Source organism: Enoplosus armatus, chromosome 2 (genome assembly GCF_043641665.1).
Source record: "Enoplosus armatus isolate fEnoArm2 chromosome 2, fEnoArm2.hap1, whole genome shotgun sequence".
Lineage (NCBI taxonomy): Eukaryota > Metazoa > Chordata > Actinopteri > Centrarchiformes > Enoplosidae > Enoplosus > Enoplosus armatus.
Genome location: NC_092181.1, coordinates 23,321,902 through 23,347,154, shown reverse-complemented (window position 1 = coordinate 23,347,154; position 25,253 = coordinate 23,321,902). Strand labels below are relative to the sequence as shown.

At 41.7% G+C, this 25,253-nt stretch overlaps 2 protein-coding genes across 2 annotated transcripts; one reads left to right on the top strand and one right to left on the bottom strand.

The window, feature by feature from the left end:
- Positions 1–1,366: 1,366 nt before the first annotated feature.
- Positions 1,367–12,262, bottom strand: iqce (IQ motif containing E). Its single transcript, XM_070924161.1, has 21 exons — positions 12,191–12,262; positions 11,537–11,578; positions 11,310–11,355; positions 11,057–11,221; positions 10,560–10,661; positions 10,253–10,323; positions 9,733–9,846; positions 9,602–9,652; positions 9,440–9,510; positions 9,293–9,365; positions 8,978–9,018; positions 8,074–8,225; positions 7,617–7,672; positions 7,274–7,503; positions 6,946–7,053; positions 6,005–6,266; positions 5,806–5,880; positions 4,448–4,575; positions 4,189–4,280; positions 2,806–2,904; positions 1,367–2,500 (listed from the first exon to the last, which is right to left on the bottom strand). Exons 1-21 carry the CDS (start codon positions 12,260–12,262, stop codon positions 2,376–2,378), a joined length of 2,175 nt encoding a protein of 724 aa, XP_070780262.1. The 3' UTR covers positions 1,367–2,375.
- A 5,614-nt stretch (positions 12,263–17,876) lies between these two features.
- Positions 17,877–23,523, top strand: LOC139300388 (fascin-like). Its single transcript, XM_070923464.1, has 5 exons — positions 17,877–18,708; positions 20,931–21,087; positions 21,178–21,299; positions 22,034–22,204; positions 23,318–23,523. The coding sequence occupies exons 1-5, from the start codon at positions 17,877–17,879 to the stop codon at positions 23,521–23,523; spliced, it is 1,488 nt and encodes a 495-aa protein (XP_070779565.1).
- The last annotated feature ends 1,730 nt before the right edge of the window (positions 23,524–25,253 follow it).

The window sequence follows — 25,253 nt, the reverse complement described above, 5'->3', positions numbered from 1 at the left end:
TTGACCCGCAACCCAGTATCTTTCTTCTTTTTTTTTTAACAGTTTAACGATGCCGTCGTTGTCTTTTTTTCCTAAACCGTAGCGGTTTGTACTCGTCGGCGCTGTTCCCACGATGACCGTCGGTTCAGTGCATTTAACGCTGCGGCTCTGCAATTGGATGATATTGTTGGAGCGTGAAGCAAACACGGTGTTTAAAAAGCCCTGGAGGACGGGGCTTTGCGGCAGCTCCAGCTCTGCAAACGTGTGTGTGTGTGTGTGTGTTAAAGAGAGAGAGAGAGAGAGAGAGAGAGAGAGAGAGAGCGCAAATGAGTAAAGAGGTCGCCCCCTGACGTTGAAATGATGGTAGTACATGTTACAGTACGGAGTCGTACTAATGCAGTGGTGAAACTTAACTTTAACTTCAGTAAAATGATCAATACAACAATGTAATATAACTCAAATAAAAAGTCCTTAAATAAAAGTATAGAAGTATTAGCAGTAAAATGTACTGGTTTTGCAGAAAAATGGCTCCAGGGAATATATTATTTTATCATATATTACATTATAGTTAATACTGCGGGGTGGAATAAACCAAGTTCATTAACCTCATCCTCCTCTCTCCATAAATAAATAACATGGAAGTGGTTTTGCACATTACCATACCACTACCTTTGTATAACATACACTATGTGTGTGTATGTAACTGCATATATTGTTTTTATTCTTATGTTTTATTTTATTCTGATTTTGGATATTTGTGTGTTCTGTGTGTGTAGCGTGAAGGGGGCTACAACTTTAAATTTCATTGTACTGCCCTGTGTTGTAGAATGACTAATAAATGTACATTCAACCTTGAAATACTTTTACGCAAGTACAATTTTGAGGTACTTGTACTTTACTTAAGTATTTCCATGATTATTTTGATATTTTATCCTTATATTCCACTACAATACAGAAGGAAATTATTAGTAGTACTCATTAGGCAGCAGAATAGCCTCTGTATTATATTATTGGCTTATTATTATTGATACATTAAAGTGTCATCAGCATTTTGTTTGAGCTGGTCGAGGTGGACCTAATTTGGTACTTTACATACTAACCTTAGTTATTCATCATATTTTAAAAGCTCATCATATGTTTTGTATATAAAATCTCAATATTCAAAGTAACTAGTAACTAAAGCTGACAAGACAATTGTAGAGGAGGAAAAAGTAGAATATTTCCCTCTGAAATGTATATTTTTATATTTAGTACACAGTACACATACAGTAGAAGGATAAAGTAGCAATAAATGGAAGTACGCAAGTAAAGTACTGGAGTTACTGTATTTAGTTATTTTTCACCACTGCTTTCCAGCAAGAACTACATCAGACATGAGAGGTTTTATTATAAAAACAGCATTTTATTGAAGGTCTCAGAAATTAAGTTACACACATCATCTGGGGAAAACTGCACTCATCTATCCTCTTTGTTGACCTCCCCATATGTAATCATTCGTCCATTTCAGAGCACAAACATTATTGGCATTAGACACACTCCCTGTGTATCCTCCACCGTACTGACTGTGTGTTTAGTATTGCAGCAGACTGATCTATAATTTATTCACAGTTTGACTCAATAGTGCATCAGTTGAGAATCATCCCTCAATCATACCTCAGAATCAGCCATCCTTTATAAAGCATACATGATAGATTAGTGTAATGACGTTTAATAAATCTGGCATGTCAAAATATAATTCATTAATTATTTCAAGCCTGTTAAACCCACAATTTACAGTGATGTGGCTCACTTGGGCCAGTCAGGTTCAGAGAAATGAAGACATTTATTACTGTAATTTTAATTTGAATATCCATGCAGTAGGCACTTTGGCAAACAAAACAATCATTGAGAATACATAAGACTATTTGACATGTGCTATTTGACTTAAATGATAAACCACAGGAATAACAGCTTAAAACTAAAGGGGATTTCATGTTCATGTGAATGCTTTCTCCTACACTAAAAGAGAATATCCTATAGCCTCACTCATCGACATTGTATTTTGACAGTATCCTAAATAAGCACATGATCAAAGTGAGGTGTTTATGTGCCTCTTAACTTCATAAAAGATCCTGCACCCAGCTTCCCAGAATACTCTGGTAATTCCTGTAGTGAATAAAAAAACAGGCGACAATCAGCAGACAGCGAATATTTTGTGTACGTTCAATCATATCCTGACTAAAACTGGAATATCCCAGCTATCATTTGCAGGTTCAGTAAGAACCCAAACCATAATGATTTGGTACGTATGACTGTGCAAGTCTCTGACGTACATGCTCTGAGTAGAAACACAGGCAGAATTTCTTCCTGCCTACACTCTCTCTCTCACACACACTCACACACACAACCCAGAAGGCCTATAAGATTAAGACTTCTCTGCTTCTCAGAGGACGTGACGGAGACACAATGATGTCATCAGAATCATCAGAATCAACTGCAGCGGCTGCACCAGACTCGGCTGTGCAATGAAGCTCTGTTTGGTCTGCAGGAGATATACAGGTATAACTTTATCACCTGGGCAACATTTTATTAATTGCATTCAACCCACACAGCTCTACAGAACGAACATGAACACATAACAGAAGGTGTAAGCAGTTCCCAATATGCATATTTCAACATGAATATGTATGATTTTATCAAGATTTGGCTCTTCATTTTCTTCCAGCGAACATCTTATTGCATCAATGTTGAAAAATCTAATTAGGTTTAAGTATATATACACATACAAAACTGTGGCTGGCCCTAAAGATCTTTCAACACATAAAGAGCATGTCCTTTCTCTCTAACCTGTTGTGGGTGTCATCCTGGAGGAGTGAGTGCTAGAGACAAGCCAGGGGTCTTCTTCCTCACCCTGCTTTTCATCATCTTTATGGAGGGATGCAGCATCTTGGCAAAAGAAAAGACAACACATTCATTAATCAGCCATTAAGGCACAATTCAATTCAATTATGGTACTATTAACAGGATGTATTGTATTATATTATAAATATATGGACCTTGCCATGTCATGCTTGAACTAAAGTTTTATTTATCAACAAAACTACAGTTATGACCCGATTTCTCCTTGCAAAAAGCCTTAAGAAACAAGATGAGGAAAGCAAGCTCAAACTGGTACAGTCCAACATCTCTTAGTGAAGCCCACAGCACATCAAATGCAGGAGCAGGCTTGTAAGTATGCAGGAAAAAAACGCTGACATCGCTGCTCTGCTCTATGCACCCATCTCCTGTCAGCCTATGTGAAAGTCAGGGAGATGGAGGGGAAAGCGATGGGGAAGGTGGTGTGGTGGAGTCTAACAGGGAAATTTAGGTTAAGCAGAAGCTTAGTACAGGGCCCTTGAACAGAGACTATAGATCTAGAGGGGTCATGCGAGGTAGCGACATCACTGGTCCACAGGGCTGCTGAGCGTCCTCATCAGTCTTTGACAGGAGACTGTCAAAGCTCTGTCTGGTGCAGAGCACACAGGCACCCTGGAATTAGATCAGTGTGCCAGCCAGATCCATAACTACTCATAAAAGCATCAGGGTGGATATGATGAGCGATGCTGAGGTTGAGAGCAGGGCGATGGCATGCTGTTGTATACTCAATAACCCTGACTGACACTCTTGAGTGTCTTGTATCAATGGTGTGTTAAAGTCACATGCTTTTCTACATCTCCAGCACAAAGACGTCCCCTATCAAAACACAAGTGACACTAAACTGCTGATCATGACTGCAAGGGGAAACTCACACATATACAGTGCGGCACAGAGCTATTAAATACATTCATTTAACACAGCAGGTGTATGCTATAAACACATCTGTAATCATTTGTGTGTGGATGCACGAAAAGTATGTGTCATCTTTACACTGTACATATGTGATGGATCTGTTTATGTTTATACATGTTTCCTTCAAGCATTAGCCCCTGAACCCTGAAATAAGAGTTAAGGCAAGTAGCATGAAATAACTTAAGATAATTTAGATTTGGTGGATGGGTAGCTACGTGGGTATGGGAGCGGGAAAATATTTTGTCTTCCTGTATTTTGATATTTTCTTTCTTTTTTTTTAAGTTTCTTTGTGGGTGATGCTATGTACCATATGGTTAGTCTGAATCCATTTGTTTGTTGTGTATGTTTGTTCATATACACACAATAAAGAATTGATCACTAAAAAGTATGTGGGAACCTCACCTGTTCTGCTGGGCATGTCTGTTGAGCGAGCTCTTCTTGGTACCAGCGTGGGCAAATTGTTTCCCATTAGAGAAGGCACAGAGAACCCTGAGCTAATGCACAAACACACACACACACACACACACACACACACACACACACACACACACACACACACACACACACACACACACACACACACACACATAATGCTGCAAAATGCACTGTAGGTTTGACTGGATCTGTTCTTTCAACATTTTTCTGTGTCAAGATGGGTCACCTCTCTATTGCAAGACTACAGCGAGCCAGGTGTCCCCTGAACGCAGACTGTATCATCGTCAAGGCAACCACATCCAGCTCTCCTTCTACCGAGGTTGCAACATCACTGCGGCTTGTTGCTTCTGCAGCCTGAAAAGAGGAGACGAGGAAGAGACAGAAAAACATGTATGTGGTGAGACAGACTTGAGCCATCTAGTGGTAATTTCCCTAAACTGCAACTCTGGGTTATTTCAGCACAAGTCTGTCCATAATGATGTGTAGCAGTGCTGCCCCAGGCTGACACAAGGGCATACATGTACATTTGTGATTCATGATTCATTTCCACATCCTTCACTCTGATCTCAGGTCTTGAGGAAGTTAGTGCCAATTTTTTTGAGAGGGACATAGCTGCAGACAAAATGGCGGACCTACACAAGCGGCACCTCCGGAGATCTTTTGAAGAGTTTGATGGCTTTTCTAAGGTTTTATTCAATGTTGTTTATCGAACTATCAAAGAATCCAGCCAGTATACGAATACAGATATGCAGAAAATACATTTCAATATGCCAAGTGGCTCCAAACATTTAATGTTAGCAATTTTTGTCTCCATTAGCAAGCTAATATAACATGATTCAAACAGTTTGTAATCATCTGTGCTGTACAGTACAGTATCCATTTGAAACTACTTTAAACTCAGGATTAATTTACATAAATACTTTTTTAAAAAGTGCTTACATAACCTACAGCAAGACTAAAATTGCTAACGTTAAATGCTTGGAGCCACTTAATATTTTCACATGTATTTTTCCTGAGGGGTAATGATGAGATGTACAGTAGGCTTACTTCACTGAACCACTGGCTGGCTTGTTATTGTAGTGAGCAGCATTACTCACAAGTTCTCTTTCCCTAAGTATGTGAATCACAAAAATCTAATTAACATCCTAACCACTGGCAGTGGCAGAGTGTCCCACAAAGCAAGTGATAAAGTCCTACAAAACTAAATATAGTTGTAATGATGGAGGGTGTTGAATGCTGTACAGATTGGAAAGGCAAATTTGTGATTTGTGATATTGGGCTATACAAATATAATTGACTTGACTTCTTCACTCTTGATACCAACTCACGATATTGCTGTGAGGTAAAAAAAAAAATTCCCAGCATTACAAAACAATAGAACAGAAAAGGGAACATTGTGAGGACTATAGTGTACACGGTAGTGAAAATGAACCCAGAATTACATACTGGTCAGAATAATTTAGGTATGCCCCCAAAATAATATTATTGTTCTTTATTACAGAGGCCAATAGTTGGAAAAAAGTACTAGTACTTTTTATAGAGTGAGTGTGTGTCTGTATGGAAGGGTTTGTGTGTGGGTGAAACCTTATTCTGTGCGTCCTTCAGCTGTGACTCTCTCAGGAGGTGGCCTCTTAATGCTGACTGCAACATCACAATGTCCTTAAGATAGGATGCAGAGAGACGGAGATAGAAAGTGAAATCTGGGACAAAGTGTCTGGATGTTTCTTTTTATATAATATTTCTCTCACACATCAATAACTTCTTTTACATAATTGTTACATACCCTATTTCTATGCTCCCTCCAGTTCGTCTGGATGACCAACGCAGCTTTCTCTTTCTTCTCTGCATCTTGCAATTCTTCATCTCCCTCCTCCTTCTCTTTACCTCCAGTGTCCCTCTCTTCTGCCTCTTCCAGACCTGTTCCAGCCTGAGTGTCCTCGTTGTCCTCTGGCGATGTGGCAGAGACAGAGGAGAGCTCACCTTGTGCAGGTTTACCTCTGTCCTCCAGAGTTTGGATCCTCGCCCACAACTGGTCCAACTCCTGTCTGAGAAACACAAACGCATAAATAATACATAAGACACACCAGCTAACACATCTAGTGTAGGTTAGCATTGGCTGGCAGTTGCACGTCAGAATTAGCCTTTATACTTGTTATTTAGCTCGTTTAATTAAGTTAAACAAACTGTGAAAGAGACTCTTTCCAGCTAGCAGTACTGGCAGAGAAAAGTACAGCTGTAAACAACTCATATTTTTTATTTAATTTCTTTATAATATTGATTTGACCATCACCCACACTGCCACATCTCCTTCAGTCGTCTCTGTTTCTTGCCTGGCTGTTATATATTTAGACATTATTTGCATATAGACAATTCTCCAATGGATCTTTATGATGATGCCAACTGTGTTCCTTCAGCTGGGGCCTTTTTGATGTAACTACAAAGCATCTGAATGACAGATGCATCAGCTGTGAAGTAGATTTCCCCCTAAAAGTATGGTTTCAGAAGTAAATCCAACAGCAGTCAGTGACAGTCCTTTTAAATGCCTCCACACATGTATATGGATGGCTTTTGATTTTAAAAACAAGCAGGACATTACAAATCTTATAAATCTCAAGCTCACAAACAGCAGAGATGTGTTGATGTCACATACATCACATGGCATGTTGAGTCAAATCACACATCATTTAATCATGTCAGTGGCGCATCATTAAAACGTAAACATACTTATGCTGCTGTCTTTCTTTGTCCCGCTCTTTCGTCTGTTCAGCTTTCCATTGTTGTATCTCTTTCTCCAATTCTTCTCTTTCTGTCCTCAACTGTCTCAGTTCATCACTGAAAACACAAACACAGATTCAGTCTCAAGAACAGAATTCAATGGCTTTATGCCCACAGCAACTGTCACTGATGTAACAATAAGGTGCAGTTCCACTTAGAGTCTGGTAAACCACCTTTTATTGTTTTCTCCCTCTGGTGTATAACATGAGTTTAGATTATCAGCATTTATTAAGAGGGACACACTGTATATCATATATAAAAGCTGTGTCTCACTCACTCTTTACTTGACAGCGTCTCTTGAAGCTCCACCTTCTCCTTCTCCAATTGGCCGAGGCCTTCTCTCAGATCAGAAACCTCCTCCCCTTCCTCAGTGATTGTTCCCACGGAGACCACTGCCTCTGTTGCCATGGTAAACCCCAGAATGTCAGCAGGCGTGGCCTGGACCTCCTGGTCCAATCGGCCGCTGTTCTTTGCTGACTGGGCGTGTCTTCTGCTGTCATCCAGCCTCTGATAGGAGGAGAGAGGAGTCGCTCTGTGATGAAGCTACTCTCCATGTAAGACAATCTGACATAGATGACTGCGTGTGTTCACATGGACAACTAGTTAGAGTTTTCTCTCACCTTCTCTACTTCCAACAGCCTTCTCAACAGTCTCTGTTTACTCCACTCTCTGTAACCTAGGGGATGAACAAACACACACACTTTATTCATCAGCATTACAGTACAATACAATACCACAATGGTGTTTCATCCTTTATTTCGGGGTTTGAAGTTGATACAATTTTAAATAGATGATTCCCTATGAATTCTGTCAACTAAGTTAACGATACAGAACCGTTATAGGACACTGAAAACGTTAAAATGACCTGATATTCAACAACTTTTGTTTGCAGGACGGTTGTTGTTCATTTTACATCACAAGTGACAGCTGTTGTTTCTTACTTTAGCTTGTACTTCACTGCAAAAGTAAAACTAGAAATTGATGAAAGGAATAAATGAGTAAATGCCTTTTAATGTGGTCAGTTTTGGAAGCACTGGGACAACGGTGTCTGTGTGGGTTTGTTGTGTGAGAAAAGACCTTTGATTCCTCCTGCAGGACTGTCAGTGTCGAGCTCCTCTCTGAGCGCTGTGTTCTCCTGTTGGAGCTGCTTCAGGTTCTCAGACAGACGATGAACCGTGGAGCTTAAAGCTTTCTGCTGCCTCTGGGAGCATTTACTCTCTGTTCGGTTACTGTAGACAGGCAGAGAGAGGGAGGGATTTCATGAGAAAGACAGAGATGACAGTATTTTTAAACATTTCTCACAAATCCTGCAACCCTGTCCTTAGACTGATCTGTGTGGCCATCTTTTACATCCAGGATCCAAGTCTCTGACCACCAGATTCACCTCACCACTCACAGAAAAGGACTCCTTCAATCCCATCTGCCTTCCTCAATGTTGGTGAAGGGGGAGGAAAGTGAATGATTTGACCTTTTGTGTCTGCGTCATGAATACACTCAGGATTTACTTGACAAACTTATAAATAACTCAATAAACACAATTTCAGTTATGTAAAAGCGAAATCTGCAGTATTTACACGGCAACTTCAACATGACCTTGCAAACAAAGGACGACATCTTGATAGGATTTCCTTTGATTTGAATTTTGAAAAGTTAATGCACCAACCAGCACTCACCCAACAACCTACAATCATGTTCAAGTACCCATGAGATAAAAAACAGCAGAGGGCATGACGTTACAGCCAAAATCAACTGAAGGATTACAGTAGTCCTACAAGAATTCAATAGTAACCATATGGTAATCCTACAGTTAAGCATATGGACCAGACCCACGTCTGATTAAACCCATTAAACACAGGTTTATTCAGGGTCACTGTATCGGCCTGAAAGGGGTATAACTGTATGTTGTTACAACTTTCTAGGACAGGATTTGCCCTCTAGCACAAATAAACATGGAAGTTGAAACTGATCAGCAGATGCATACCTTTTCTCTGCAGCTTCTAGAAGCACCCTCAGCCTCTGGATCTGAAAGACAAACATACACTTGGTTACAAGTTAGATGAGATTTCCTTTTCCACAGCTGAGCTCTGCAAGCAATAGGAAATGTGACGATAACACTTCTTTCATCCAAGCACTATTTTTAGTGTAAGCTGCGTTCTCTCATTGCTGTGGTGATTGTTTCAGATGTGTGCTTTGGAAAGTCTGTATGCGGTAACATGCCAAAAGACTTTTTAATTTAACATTCAGGTGGAACAGTAACAAAAAGCAGACATTTTGTATCTAGAGGCACAGACGTTACCTCTTCGTAGTAGGTTTCTACTGTGATCTTCAGCTCCTCTACGTTGGTGGTCCTCAGCTCACTTTGTAGTTTACTGGTGAAAAAAAGCGAATAACCTGAACATTCTGCTGCTTCAAACATAAACCAAATGGTGGCAGAGTGTTTTACCTCAGGGCATTTTCTTTCTCTCTACACTGCTGCTCCAGCTTCAGGATTCTCTGTTTCAGCCCATTGAGAACCTTGACGGAAAGAATCAATTTCACAAAATCAGTGTAGAATCTATATAAAAATGATCTATGGCATGTTCATCAACAGACGGGACTTACTCACCACACTTCCTTCTTTTTTCTTATCCACCAAACTACGAGTATATTCAGACCCCTATAGGGAAAAAAGTGTTTTTAAAATGCATCTGTTGTTCAAAGTTTCTATGACAAGAAAATTATAGCAATATATCATACTTTAGTGGGATCCAACAGTTCTTCTATCTGTCTCTCTCTTTTAGCATTATCTTCCTCCAGGCGGCGTAGTTTGGCTTTCATTTGCTGGTTGTCAGACTTCTGTGCCTGGAGACTCTGCAGAGAAACAGCCCTAACAATTAATCACACACCAAGAAAGGCATGAAAGGGAAAAGTTCAACATATAAAGAGTGCGTATGGAAATCCTGAGATGCCAAATCTAAATAAAGTTTTATTCCGCACTGGGAAAAAAATGTCTTTTCCCTTCTGCAGCTACAGAAGAGCACACTGGAACTAGTAGGTATTCGATGCATTGCTCAAGGCCATTTCAACACACCAGAGATGCTCACGTCATGTTACGCTGATGTTTGACGCTGAACTCTCCTGCAGAAGAAAAACCTCCCACCTCGCTACTACTGACAACACCACCCTCACCACCATCAGTGTGTTTTTTTTTCCCTGAATGCACAACATTCATTCATGAACAAGCTGAACACACAACATTCATTTTGTAACTCTTTACCTTCTTGAGGCGAATAATCTCATCGTACATGTCCTCCTTCTCTCTGTGGTCACCTGAGCTGAAGGTGAAGCCTGCAACACATAGGGACAAACGGGGAGACAGTACATAATCACACAAACAAAGTCAGCCACATTCTCATGTTGCAGTTATGAAACACCCGATGGTGGTGATATCATAATGTATCACTATCTAGTTCGTTTTCTGCAACTCTCTGCTATCCTCAGCACAAAACCTGACCTTCAACTTCACCCGTCTCTACTTTTCCTCACTTAATTTCTCATTCGGACACTCCCAAACACTCTCTCACCATTGGATCCAGAGTGCAGATGTTTGTGTTTTCTCATGCTCAGGGTCTGTTTGAGAAGCTCCGGTGTGACATTGCACTCTGATCTCAGCGTCTGGGACGCATCTGGGGGAAAAAAAAAAGAAAAAAAGAGGTAGACAGAGAGAGAGGTTCAAGATATTTCCCAACACAAGTCGATACTCCGTCTGACTCATGCATTTAACACCTTTAGAGAACACTTTGTAGTTTGAGCACTGCCTCAAACTCCCCCAGTCCAATTTTTCTATAGGGATAAAATAACAAGTATGCATAATGTAATAGAACTGATTTTCTTTTAGTGAAATCCCAGAAAGATCAAGCCAAATGGAATATTTTTGTAACACTGTTTCCCAAAGACATCAGTACTGAGCAGGACACCTACAAAGTCAGCAAACCAGTTATCAGCTGAACAAACTGAGTCTGAGTCTCTCACTTCTCTCTTGCTGTCTGCGGAGCTTCAGTTGTGTTTGTACCGTGCCTACCATGGCCGTTGCTGAGGGATGTGAGGCGAGCTGAGCCACTCTCGCCAGGTGTGTCCCCTCTGGCGTCCCCCAGGGAGGCCCTCGGCAGTCTCCAGGCCGCCACTGCTGCTCTTCTGGGGTTCACATTCAGACTGGAGAGGTATGGAGACCCTACGCATATACATACTGTATATAAACAATCATGACATTTGGGAAGTGGGTTTGTTACAGTATCTAAAAAAAACTCCCCCCATAGCAGCTGAGCAGGTCTTACTTGGAGAAGGAGGAGGCTTGCCAGAAGATCTCTTCCTCCTGGTTCTCTGATAGTGAACAAATACAAAGTGTACGAGGCAAAACAAAAGTGTATTAATCAATTCTGCCAGGCAGGACATATGTCTGAAGCAAGACATTAACCCAAACAGAAACACAAAGGTATAAAGATATACTACATGAAGTGTCATGCCACAGATTGAATCCATCATCAGCAGTTGATTTGTTTACCTTTTCCAAAATATCAGCTGAGAAGGAGAAGCCATCCTCAACCTAGGTTAGAGTGGCAGGAGCGTGTCATTTGATTTTGAAACACAAACAAAATGGGCGAGGGAAAAAACATTAATCCATATTTTAAAAAATGCAGGTTTGTGTTTAAAATGTTTAATTTGCATCAGTCAAATTAACCCTCATAAACCAAAGTGTTTCAACCCTCCCATGATAAACCTGAGGGGATTTATGATTCAGATTTATGATTAAATGGATAAAACTATTTCTGTTCCACAAAACAAATCTATTTACACACATTTTTTTCTTGTGAAACACTTTCACTTTAACAGACTTTTAAAAGTCCTTCAAATGAGACAATCGACAAACAAACAAGAAGGATTTGGTTGAAATGCTCTCAACATATATCCAAACTCAGGCATTACAAGTAGACATCACTACAATTTAAGGGGTCGCAAGACAAAAGTGTTGAGGACAGTCGACATAAACTATTGTGCTGTGTGCTGTTTTGGGTTACAGGCTCAATATGGACACAAATGTGATAAATGGCACAACAACAGGCTAATAAATAAGTACTTAACGCTTCCTAAAAGCACTAAATTAGAGACTCAAGTAGAAAGTCAGTATTCTTGATCTAAACCAAAGCTGGTGACTCACCAGGTCCTCGCAGTCTTCATCTGTTTGAACATCACTCGCCTCCAGAGACATCTTAGCAGTTGCAGTAAACATAGCTGGTAAGCAAACGTTACGTTAAGTTGGAAAACTTGACTTTCTCCGTGTGTAATGCTCTCATTTTTTCCCCAAGTCAAAAAGCGCACTTCAGGTTGCCCCTTTTGCTAGTAGTAAAAACACGGGGCAACAAAAGAGACGTTAGCTATGCTACAACTCGGATTTTCGTCCACAACACTGCGGGTTCTCCACGTAATGAGCCGGTGATAAACACTGTTGACCATAACTTCCTGAAATCCGTTAAAATGTTGTTTTCTGTCCATGTAGAGGATTCTGTTTTCACATCAGTGTTGCAGATTGAGTCGTCTAGCAACCAGGCGGCTGTTAATGAGCTGCGTCAAACCACCTAGAAAAAGTCCGAGTGGTACCGGAAACTACGAAAGTTTGCTTTCAAAATAAAAGTATGCACATGATAAACGACAGCAAACAAGTATAAAATTATGTTAAATAGAATATATTTCAATGTACTATATATTTATCATTAAATATATTTATTTTGGCAAATATCTGTAATATTTCAAGGAATGATGCAACTAATTTTTTCAAGAAAATGCTTATTTTGAAAATTAAATCCGGTTGTTTATTTTCAGTTTGAGTGGCTTGACAGAGCTAATAACTAAACCACAGCCTAGGGCTGAGTGTCAATAGTTTTCCTATCCCTCCTTGCTTATGACTCATTTCCTCACGCTACCCATTGGTGGAGAGGTGATGAAAGGAGGGACCTGAAGTGTTTTTCTCCAGTAGCATGAGAGAAGGAGAAGAGGTAAACGGAAGGTAAAAGACACTTTTGAGACTAATCCCTCTTCAGCTTTTTAGCTTTTGACCGCAGCAAATGAACATGGGACTCCCGTGTTGTACAGTGTATAACATTTTACATATACAGAACATGATTGCATATAAAAAAATATATAAAATACTTACAATGTATAGTTTTTATACATAAATGAAAACGTCTTTACCCAACCAAAGACAGTGTACTCACAGTAGCTTTAAAACTTGCATCTTCATGGAATTGTATTTTATAGTTTTGCATAAACAGGTAGATATCTAAATATATTCTGAAACATAGGCCGACATAAATGCACCTTATTTGACATATTGTAATAGTTAAAATAGTTTCTTTTTCTTACCAGACATTCCCATTTCTCCATCTGCTACTTTATGTGAATCTTCAGTTCTCGTTTATTTTTATTCCCAGGATCTTGTTTTCCTTGTAACCAAAGTCATTTCCATGTTGCATTTTCCCTCTTTCGCTACTTTCCCCATCATTCCACATCTTCCTCTTGGTCCTCTGAAAAGAAAGAAACTGCAGCACAATACAACTGACAGGAGAAGTTTAAGGAATGATTGACAAAAGTAAATATAATTATGTCATGACTGCATGGACGCTGCCATCTCTTGATCTATAGACCTATGCAAAGTGGGAGCATCCTTTTAATGTAGAAACGGGGTTAAATAAAGGCAGATGATGCACCTAAACTCTCTGTACCAGAAGAGATATCAGCACGGGTCTGCATTGCTGGATACATTTGGGCATGAGAATGAATAGAAATGAATGTGAACTTCTTCCCCTCTCTAATGTGACCTGCTTCGCTCTTCACACTCTCAAACTCTGTCGAGAACACAGCGGCCTCGTGTTACTGTATCATATCCTCATCCACACTGTTTATACAGGTGGTGGACCCCCAGAGCCACACAACCAGGCAGACCAGCATACTTTTGTTCATGGGCAAACAAACCCATTGCAGATTTAATCTAAGACATACAGTTGTCAGTTTTCTTCCAAAAGAGTTAAACTGGTTTAACAAAATAGTTTCTGTAAGACGAGACCACCTTCTGACTCTGTCAGCTAACAAACTGGCACACTTAATGCCGTAGCTGTTGTCTTGTCATTTGCTGGACATGTAATTAAAAACAGGCCAGTGTTAGTGGAGTGACTGGTAGCTTTGCGGAACCTCAGCTTTACTAGTCTCAGTCTTTAGAACAAAACCCTTCATCACTTTGACCACATCTGCAGAGATGATGTGAATATAACACTGAACAAACACGTAGCTTTCTAAACAGAATTAACTTGTCATTATCGTGCATGTTGTGTCCTAATTATGTGGAAAATGTGCAGTGCGACTATCAGTTGTATTGTGGATGTGGTTTCTTCCTTTCTTTTTTTTCTGGAGGTGCCTTAGAGCTTTAATCAGCCAGATGCTTTATACAGTGTGTCATGGTTTGAATAAAACACAGGTGGTAAGATGTTTTCAGGGCCAGTGTACATCAACAACAGCACTGACCACTTTTACAACCCTATTGACTCAGTGAGGTTATGAAATATCAATTGTGGAAGATAATACAGCCAAAGTCTCTTTAAGATAAGATAAGATAAGATAAGATAAGATAAGATAAGATAAGGTAATCCTTTATTAATCCCTCAGCGGGGAAACTTGCATTGTTACAGCAGCATACAGGATAGTGCAATAGCAGAGATAAGATATAATAAATAAAAACAATAAATACCATTATAAAAAAGATATTAAAACTAAAAAACAACTATAATTTACAAACTTACAAATTCACAGAACAAAAGAAATAAAGGTAAAGGAATTATACTGTATTGCATATAGTGAGATGTATATATTGCACCATTTGTTATATATTCAGATATGTGGATTGTCCATTTCAGTGTGTGTGTGTGTGTGTGTGTGTGTGTGTGTGTGTGTGTATGTGTGTGTGTGTGTGTGTGTGTGTGGTCTACTGGGAGCAGGTCTGATTGTAGAGCCTGACAGCAGCAGGGAGGAAAGACCTGCAGTACCTCTCCTTCACACACCGCGGGTGAAGCAGCCTGTCACTGCAGGAGCTGCTCAGTGCTAGCTTAGCCATCATCCTCCTTTCTCCCACCACTTCCACTGAGTCTAGGGGGCATCCCAGAACAGAGCTGGCCTTCTTAATCAGTCTGTCCAGTTTCTTCCTGTCAGCAGCTGAGATGCTGCTGCCCCAGCAAGAAGAGTGTCCCCTGCAGTCCAAAAGACCTGAGTCTCCTGAGCAGATAGAGTCTGCTCTGGCCCTTCACGAGAAATGGAAGAAGCCTGAGGAATGACCATGCAAGAAGGACTCCTTTTCTAAGGCTGCACATACAGTATATATACGCTATACTGTATTTTGTTTCAGATTTGATAATAGAGCCATGTCCTTGCTGTTGTTCTCTGTATGCCCAGGTGGGGGCGATGTGGTCTGAGCTGAGCAGTATCCAGCATCAAGTGGCCCAGGCCCAGTCCAGGCCATGCTTCTTCTAAATGCCCCACCTCCACATTTCCTTCTCAGGTCCCAGTCTTCCTGTCCTGTCCACCACCAGATTCTCCAAACAGAGGCCAAGTCCTACTCCTGGTTTTTACATTAATTCTGTACTGACAGTAAAATACAGTTTACAAAACTATTACCTCATATGTAAATCATGAGAGAAGCAAGAGACTGAACAAAAGTCCAGTTTCCTCTGGACACAGCTCTTCACCTGCCTCTTCTCTTCAGTGAATATTCATTTCATTTGGTCAGATTAGACACATTAGAGATGCTTTTCTCTGTTGCTACTCCTCTTTCTTGTTTAATTAAACTATCCAGGTGCCAGGTGACAACATGCAAGGGCTGTAACTGATGATTATTTTTAGTCATTATGTAATCATTTTATAATTAATCAATTCATCATTTTATCTATAAAATGTCAAAACTAACGACAGCTTACCGGAGCCCAAAGCAATAACAGTCAAAAACTCCAAAGGTATTCAATTTACACTGATTTGAAAGCAAAACCTCAAAACTTAATAAGTTTTTACTTGATATGTGACTTAAACATTGATTCATTTTTTTAGTTGATTGACATTAAAACATGCCCACAGACTCCACATGTCCCTCAGGCCTCGCAGGACAGTCACTTGCATAAATATAGAAAAACACATACCTGCAAACTTATGCAAATGAGCTGGCTGTGAACTGCGCTTGAACCTTTCCATCTTTCACCTTTAGTGTAGAATTTCCACCAACAGAAAACAGGGGGGAAAGTGTGTCATGCTTCCTCACATTACATTCAGCAGTGTAAGTGCAAGTTATTGAAGTTTTACAGAGGAGTTCTGACTCTCTGAAGAACATAAAAAGTAAGTTGTCTGTGGGTGAGGAGGATTGACATTACAGGACACAACAGTGTGGTGGCTGTTGAGCACAAAGGACCGCTGTATAAAACACTAATCAGATATTTCAATAGACAGTCAGAACATTAACATAATCAGATTCATAGTTATAGAAGAAACAAACCACATGGCTCAAAGGGATTAACTGGATAAATTGGCTTATCACGGGGCTTTGCATTACCCTGCTAATATTTTTGTATTAGGTGTGAGGAAAAGATAAGCACACACTGGGAAACACTCTCTCCAGTATAAATAAAGGTGGATGTGCAGGCAGGAGTCGTGACAGAGCCCAGGGGAGGAGGGCGGAAGAGGCAGGCAGGGCTGACCAAGGGAACAAGGTCAGGAAACAACTGAAGCTGATAACGGAAACCCACACTTTTGAATTGTGCTGTCGACGTCTCGTTTCCAAGTGTGTGTCCCAAAACATAATAGTTTTCATTACCTGATGCAGATAGTGATTCAACACTTCAAACTGGAGCATTTTCAGGGCTGATAATGTTATGTGGTTGGTGATGTGTTCCTATACGCTGTAGGGTACAGCTTGTTTGTGTGTGTGAGAGACAGAGAGAGAAGGGGGGTGGGGGCAGGGGGAGAACGTTATAACAGACATACCCTCTCACCCTACAGCACACATACGTTACCATGACAAGATGTCACCAGAGGCAATTAAAGGCAGAGAGAGGAGAGAGAAAGAGACAAGAGACCCGCTGCCCGAGTAGTTGGGTGTATTTCTATCTTTTCCAGTTCATCCCAAAGCTATTGGAGTAGGTTGAGGTCAGGGATCTGTGTGCACCAAACTCAGACCTGGCTTTGTGCAGGGGAGGATGTCATCAAACTCAAACTCTAAGTTAGAAGCACACTATTGTCTGACATAACATAAGATTTCCCTTCATTGTGACTAAGAGGCCTATAATATGATAAACTTTGACTCAATGTCTTCAAAGCCAACCCAGCACACACGCACAGCCCTGAAACACTGTTCTGTCGGTTGGTGAATGGCTCCATGCATGTGGAACCGGGGCGAGCAGATCTCAGTTAGAGGGAGGGAAAGTAAGGGGAGATATGAATGTGAAGCAAATGAGTTATTAGTAATGGTTTGGATGATACTGAATAGGACATATGTGTGTAAGTGAGCAGGGGCGGGGTGGTTTGACAGAATTGCTGTAGTCTCCCTCCAGCTCCTCTGCCTGTATCTGGGGCGTGTACTGCCGTTATAAAACAAAACTCCCAGTCCTGCAACTCCTGCAGCTCCAGCGAGGCAGTCTGGATTTGCAGTCAGGGGACACTCATCATCATCATCATCATCAGTCAGCACAGAGCAGCTCTCTCTCTCTCTCGCTGTTCCTCAGACACCCCCACATTCACTCTCTCTCTCTCTCTCTCTGACCGTCTGTCTAAACACGCACAGCACTTCTTTTCTTTTCTCTTCTTGACTCTCGGCAATCATGTCCGCAAACGGCGCCGACGGGGACCTGCTGCAGATCCCTCTGGGGCTCATCAACAGCGAGGGGAAGTATCTGACGGCGGAGACTTTCGGCTTCAAAATCAACGCCTCGGCCAGCAGCCTGAAGAAGAAGCAGACCTGGACCCTGGAGCAGACCGGGGAGGACGGCAGCGCCGTGTTTCTCCTCTCCCACCTGGGCCGCTACCTCGCCACGGACAAAGACGGCAACGTTACCGCGGACAGCGAGACGCGCGGCCGGGACTGCCGCTTCGTCATCACCGCGCACGAGGACGGGCGGTGGTCTCTGCAGTCCGAGCCCCATGGCCGGTTCCTCGGCGGCAGCCAAGACCGGATCACCTGCTTTGCGCAGACCGCCTCGCCGGCAGAGAAATGGAGCGTGCACCTGGCTGTGCACCCGCAGGTCAACCTGTACAGCTTTGCGCGCAAACGCTTCGCCCACCTGAGTGCGCAGGGGGAGAGGCAGGAGGTGTCAATAAACCGGGATGTCCCCTGGGGGGTCGACTCGCTTGTCACACTGGTCTACCGTGACCAGCGCTACCACCTCGAGACCTCTGACAACCGCTTCCTCCGCAATGACGGCAGCCTGTCCACAAAAACGGACAAGGATACCGGCTACATGCTGGAGTTCCGCTCCGGAAAAGTGGCATTCCGCGACTGCAACGGCCGCTACCTGGCGCCCGTGGGCCCCAGCGGCACAATGAAGTCTGGGAAAAGCACCCGGGTGGGGAAGGATGAACTGTTTGGCCTGGAGCGCAGCCACGCGCAGGTCGTGCTGACTGCAGGCAACGAGAGAAACGTCTCCACGAGGCAAGGTGAGGCTCTGCAGCCGCACAGAGCCAGAGGGAAAAATCCCAGTTCACCATACAGATGAAGTCACTGCATAACTGGGCACGCTCCAGATGCAGCTGTTGCATGATTTTTGTGTGTGTGTGTGTGTGTGTGTGTGTGTGTGTGTCTGTGAGAGCAGAACAGAATTAGAGACTCCTGTTACTTCATTTTCCTCACACCATGTGTTTTTCATTATCATGCTCTCACTTTCTCCCCCCTCTCTCACCCCCTCCCTCCCTCCTTTTGGCCGGTCCCTGCCTAGCTTAACATTTTTCTGCAGTAATTCTACCCCTGCATTGTGGCTGCTGGTTCAGGGTCAGCTTCAGTCTACAGTTATCCATCATTCTTTATCTCAGAATAGACTGAGAATAGACAGGAAAACGAGGAGGGATTTGTTCAGGAGACAAAAGGGATAAAATGGAGGAGATGCAGAGAAAACAGGCTACAAAGAGGGAGGTGTGACTCAGACGGTCCTGCTGAATGTGGAGCTTTTATGCCACATGCAACCTCTTTGTCTTGTCGCCACTCAGCCTCACTCTGTGATGCCATGCACATGGGACTGATCTTTGAACCATGCAGTCAGTATGCTTTAATGCATGCAGAAATAGTGTGTGTGTGTGTGTGTGTGTGTGTGTGTACACATTCCAGGAGAGATGGATTGTGGAAGAAGGAAGATAATCTTTGTTTGAATGAGGTCAGTGTAGGGCAGTGACTTGTGACCTGGTCTTTCATTGAAGTTATGGCAATTTAAGAGTGAGGGGAAACACACATGCACTAGAGGCAAGGAGTGTTGAACATACATGCAGTCATTATTTTTAAAGGGCCACCCGTGCCTCTGCATCTGTAGCCCAATAAATCCAAATGGGACAGTAGACATTTTGTTCGCCAGCAGCTCAACTGTGAAAAAAAAGGTTTTTGTGTCAGTCTCTTAATGAAGAGCAAGAGCTTTTTTTCTGAACTCTTCTGTGGTGCATAAATTCTGTATTTAAGTCCAAGTGGAGTCTTTATAAGCCTCTGGTTTGAACAGAGCTGTGTTAAGGCTGCACTAATTAGCAGTTTTGTATTTAAGTCCAGATGAAACAGCTTCCATATCGTGATGTATTTCCGAGTGAACAGGATAGGCAGGTGGGACATAACATTGGGAGGACTTTGATTTCGACGTTGAAAAGTGGGCGTGTCGTAGCTAGCTAACTAGAAGATTGATTGATGGGTGGATGTCACGATATTATTGGTTGAAATTGGTTGGTTGAAGCCTATTTAAATACACTCTTTTTGTTTTGGCATATATTGTTAAATAAGTGCACAATATGACCAGGGATGTGATCTTAAAGGGTTTAAAAGGCATTTTTCATTTCATGTAGGCTTCTTCAGATGCAGCAGGCAGCTTTTCAATGAGAAAGCTCTGATAATCTGACTGTATGCTACCTGTCCGGCACGAAACAGCACACAGACACAGTTTGAGACCGGCTGGTGAACATAGTGGAGCATTTAGCAGCTAAAGAGCCAGATAGAGTCAGGAGTTGGTAGAGATCAAACTAGAGCTTAAAGTAGAGTGAATATTGGACTCCAAATGAATACTAATGTTGCTGCGTATCTGCTAAATGTGTATACATGGCAACTGTTTGCTAACATGTCCACCATATCAACTTCATAAGGTGACGATTTGTCTGTTTACAGCTTGTTCAGTTGCCCACAAGTGGCTAAAAGGTCAATTAATACTGCTTTACTAGTGTTCTTACATAAGCGAGACCTCGTCATTTTAATGCATAGGCCAAGTAAGAAGTGTCTGGGTGTGCAAGGCTTTGTTGTTATTCATTTGTTTTAGCAGGCCAGCACTTGAGACTTCACTGGTTTTGCTTTAAAGTCTCATGTCAAGTCTTGAGGGAGTCAAGTCTCAAGTCCTTATTTTTTGCAACTTACAGTATGTGTGTTTTGGGTTAAAGTCTACAATTTAGATGTTCACCATGGGATAAGCAGAGATGTTAATTTGTCTACAGCATCCCCTGCAGCATCCCCTGCATCAGTGCCATAATACAACAAACCCGTGAGGCCACACCTTTAAAAGCTGAGCACAGAGAGTTCAGGATGCTCTGTCCCTTTAAGAGTTTGTGAAACTTCATGAATTAGAGGGTAGGAGAGTTTCAGACAAGGAGGAAAACCTCCAGAGGCAAATGAAAACTGACAGCAGACTGCCCCACTTTTCTAGGCATTGACCTGTCAGCCAATCAGGACGAGGAAGGGGACCAGGAAGTCTTCCAGATGGAGATGAGCCGTGAGGACAGGAAGTGTGCCTTCAGAACTGCTGCAGGAAAATACTGGACTCTGTCAGCAAGTGGAGGACTGCAGTGCACTGCCTCCACCAAGTAACAACACACACACATACATCACGTTGAATATCACACACTTTATTCTTCACTGTGTGCTTGCTGAGTTTGTTAACGTGTGTGTCACAGGTCGGCCAACAGTTTCTTTGAACTAGAGTGGCGTGACGGTCGTGTGTGTGTGCGTGCAGCTAACAGCAAATATGTCATCGCTAAGAAGAACGGGCAGCTGGCTGCTACTGTTGACAACGCAGGTCAGTGAAATTTGTGATGTTTCTCAACTGACGTAAACTCACAAAAATCAGCAAGAGTAGAAAGTAACTAATTACAAGTGCTCTTGATAATGTAATTAAGTAGTTGTCGTGTACATGTGCATTGTAACATTTTAATTAATTACTTTTAAGTAACTGAAAAATCATAATTCTAACAGATTCTGTTTTTAAGTCAAGTGTCAGTGCTTCTTCTCAACTAGGATATCTTATCTCTCCATCCCAAAAGCATCTTCAAGTTAAGATAATGTGATTATGTGATTATAGTGTGTTTATGGGCTATGATTATCTTAGCTTCAAGACACTCCAGGCCCAGATCTGGGGCGCGTTCAGCCCTGACAAAACGTTGAAAAATGTTTATTTAAACGGAAACACCCTGTTGTGTTATGCAAGCGTTGCAACTATGGCATGGCAGAAGGCCATGCTTTGCACTCTTTTTGAAACATGTCTTCAATTGTTGCATACACCAAGCTGCAGTGGACGCATTTGTAAAGCACTCTAGTTGGAGTCATTGTGTGCACTGCCTTTTTAATACGGCAAAACCCAATCAGCAGCAACGTGACACACCCACCGTTACAAACCCACCAAATGAGCGAAAATGCACCTCAAAGCCTGTTTCACACTGTTTCAAGGAAACATGTCGTTCAACCCGGAAACCGTAGCAGTTCAGATTGAACGTACCCCTGTTTGACACAACCCTAATCAGCCTGTCTCTTCAGGGGAGGCTGAGCTGTTCCTGATGAAGCTCATCAACCGTCCTATCATCGTCCTTCGCGGGGAGCATGGTTTCATCGGGGCTCGTAAAGCCGGAATGGCGACCCTGGACTCTAACCGAGCATCATATGATGTTTTCCAGCTGGAGTTCAATAACGGAGCTTACTCCCTCAAAGGTGGGCAATCATTTTAAAATAACAAGTTCACAGAACAGTTATGGTGTTCTTGTATGTTTTACTATAAGTCACATGACCGCAGGCCATTTTCCAAAACATAGAAAAGTTAGTAAAATTAAAGCCCAATGGTTTGAAAATATGTGAATGTAGCATGTCTTAGCATCCTGATGGCAGATGTTTTTGTCTTTTTTGATAGTAGCACAAAGTCGGAAATGTTCAAATCCTACACATGCTGACTTTAAACCTGCATTAATTGTGTTTTTTCTGGCCACTTGGAGGCAGCAGAAACATGCTACACAACATTAACATATTATTGCCTTTTTAGACAATCCCACCTACGACAGTGCAGTCTAAGGTCGTATTCATAGGCATGCATTGCTGTCTGCCACCTCGTCTTTTTTTATCCTACGACTAGGGGCACTGAAGTCTGAAATAATCAAATCCTACACATAGTGACTTAAATGAATGCATTTTCCTACCTTCCAGGCAATCAAACGTTAAATTTCATCAGTCAGTACAGTATAACGATATTCCTGCACACAGTGAACACGTAGACCTCTTTAGTCTGTATTACTTTGTCAATAGCACAATTGACTCTCTGGTGGGGAACTCGGACATCTGAAACTTGAGAGTTGTATGAAACGTTTTTTAAAGCAAGAAGCTGTATCAGATTCACTTTGTCCTCTGCACAAGGTCCCTATTTGCTCTTATCTTGGTGTGGGCCTTAAACATAGTGCTCACCACAGCCCTGTCTAACTCCGCTGCGCTTTAGAGAAAGACTACAGTTAATGAAAATAGTATAATGGCTATATGGATCAATAACTGTCAGTCATCTGAATCCTTTTATCATTACAACCAGCACACCTACTTAGGCTTGAACAATGAATCAAAATGATGTGTTATCTTTCTGCTCCATGGCGATATGGTGACATTGTGATAAGCAAATGTAATAAAAAAAACTAAATCAGTCACGTAACATTAAAATGAGAATTATGACCCTTAATATTACCATAACAACTGTGACACTAAATGCAGTGAGCGTGAATTATATTATTTAACACGTCACTTTGCATACGTAAACATATCACCGTTAAGTTTGTGTTGTTTGTCCAGACTCCCAGGGGAAGTATTGGTGTGTTGGAGACGACACAGCAGTGGTGTGCGGCAGCTCCACGCCTGTCCAGTTCCTGTTTGAGTTCTGTGACCTCAACAAGATGGCCATTTGTGCTCTGGGGGGGAAGTACCTTAAAGGAGACCATGCTGGAGGGCTAAAGGCCAGCGCAGACTCCCTGGACGGCGCCACCCTCTGGGAATACTGAGAAAGCACAGCTGGACTTCTCCACCGTCTTGACACAATGCTTCAAACTATTGATAGATACTGTAGGTAGCTGTTTTTTGCATATGTGTGCGTGCCTGTGCGTGTGTGTGTAATTGTGATTTTTGTCTGGATGGATGTGTGGTGGACATTGAAGCTGATAAACTGGAAGTCGTGGCACCAAAGCACTACAGGTGTTTTATTTTGTATTCTTTTTCTTTCTTAATCATTATCTCTTCTTACTCTGCTTTTAACTGGAGATTTACATTTTACAATAACTTGTTTGATGAATCAATCGTAGTGTGGTGGCACATTATTTGTTTCTCTTCCAGTCAAATTTACACAAGCTGTACCTGATTAATGTCAGGACGATTACTGTTATTAGTTGTGCCTATCTGTGGTAACTACTGGTGTAAACGAACATGTAGAATGATATAACTCATAACTTACAATATCTAACCTTCTCCTGCTAAATGTCCTGCTGGCTCTATTGCGCTGCTTTCATCTCCTTCTCTTTCAAACTATAAAGCATAACACACACATCAGATAAAGGGATGTTACTGATTTACATGTTTCTGCTGTAAATAAGGCTTTCATTGTCTCTGAATGCTTCAAAAACATAGTAACCATAGCAAACTGTAAGTGCAAAAGCGTGTCAAAAAAAAGAAATGGCTGACAGATCTAACATTTTCTTTGCTTGCATGCTATTTACTGCACCTCTCCAGGCAGAATCAATCTGTATATAGACAGATGCATCTACAGAGAGTAGTAGGTTTCCCTTCAAGACTATAATCAGTTCCTTCTGGTTCCTCAGATTAGTGTAAGCTTTTCAATTATACTTCAGGAGGAAACAAATAAAAGGACAGGACGAGTGAAAGAGGCTTTGACATTTCCTGGAATGATTGTTCTTTCTGTTAAAAGGAGTGAAAGGGAGGTGGTGGGTGAGGCTTAGTTACTACACACTCAAATGCACATAAATACTTACAAATATGCAGTCACAGATACATTGATTCCAACTGCGACTCCAAGTCTGCACAATAATCTAGTGTCCAACTGCAAGAAGTTGAAAGCACATGTCTGTTGTGATGAAATGTCTGCCTTAGATTGGGTGCTGCTGCTGGTGTGTAAACACAGTGATGGAGTCAGTCATTTCTCTGGCTGTTATTGTGGCTGTGCCTTCCACAGAGCATTTCAGTCTTTTCTTTTATCATGTTTGTACATTTGAACTGAACGGAGTAAAACCCCAATAAAGTTTTCCCTCTTAACAGTGGACATTCGCCTTCATTTTTTTTAGGTTGCAGTTGGTTTTATACGTGGATATTCCACAGACTTTCTACAGTTTTCATTGGATCCATTTTCTGCCAAAGAAATAGTTTCCCTCCTTGTCCAAAAACTATTAAAACACATCAGTGAGACACTCTGTTGCACTGGATGGCATGCTCCTTCCCTTTAAACCTGAATAGAAAATGAGTGGGATTCAATTTAGTGACTTGTCATGGTTTATCCAACATGGCAGCCATCTTGTTCTGATAAGAAAATCCACTGTCATGATTTTTGCGAATGCTGTTGTGTGGGAAGAAAGCGCCTGCATCATGTCCCCTTGAGACTTCACTGAGCCAAAACTGTACAAGAGAAAGGAAGGCGAGGGTAGAGGGAGGTAACCTACTCTACTTTCTCTGTCCTTCTGCAGAGGAAACTCAGCTCTCCTCCTCTTCATAAAAAAAAACACTCAGT

Coding starts and splice junctions, on each gene's coding strand:
- iqce (XM_070924161.1), bottom strand. CDS start 12,262: ATGTTTACTGCAACTGCTAAGATGTCTCTGGAGGCGAGTGATGTTCAA. Junction 11,222..11,309: donor CAAGCCTCCTCCTTCTCCAA/GTAAGACCTGCT, acceptor GTTTATATACAG/TATGTATATGCGTAGGGTCT. Junction 9,366..9,439: donor GAGAAAGAAAATGCCCTGAG/GTAAAACACTCT, acceptor TTTTTTCACCAG/TAAACTACAAAGTGAGCTGA.
- LOC139300388 (XM_070923464.1), top strand. CDS start 17,877: ATGTCCGCAAACGGCGCCGACGGGGACCTGCTGCAGATCCCTCTGGGG. Junction 21,088..21,177: donor CAGTGCACTGCCTCCACCAA/GTAACAACACAC, acceptor TGTGTGTCACAG/GTCGGCCAACAGTTTCTTTG. Junction 21,300..22,033: donor TGCTACTGTTGACAACGCAG/GTCAGTGAAATT, acceptor CTGTCTCTTCAG/GGGAGGCTGAGCTGTTCCTG.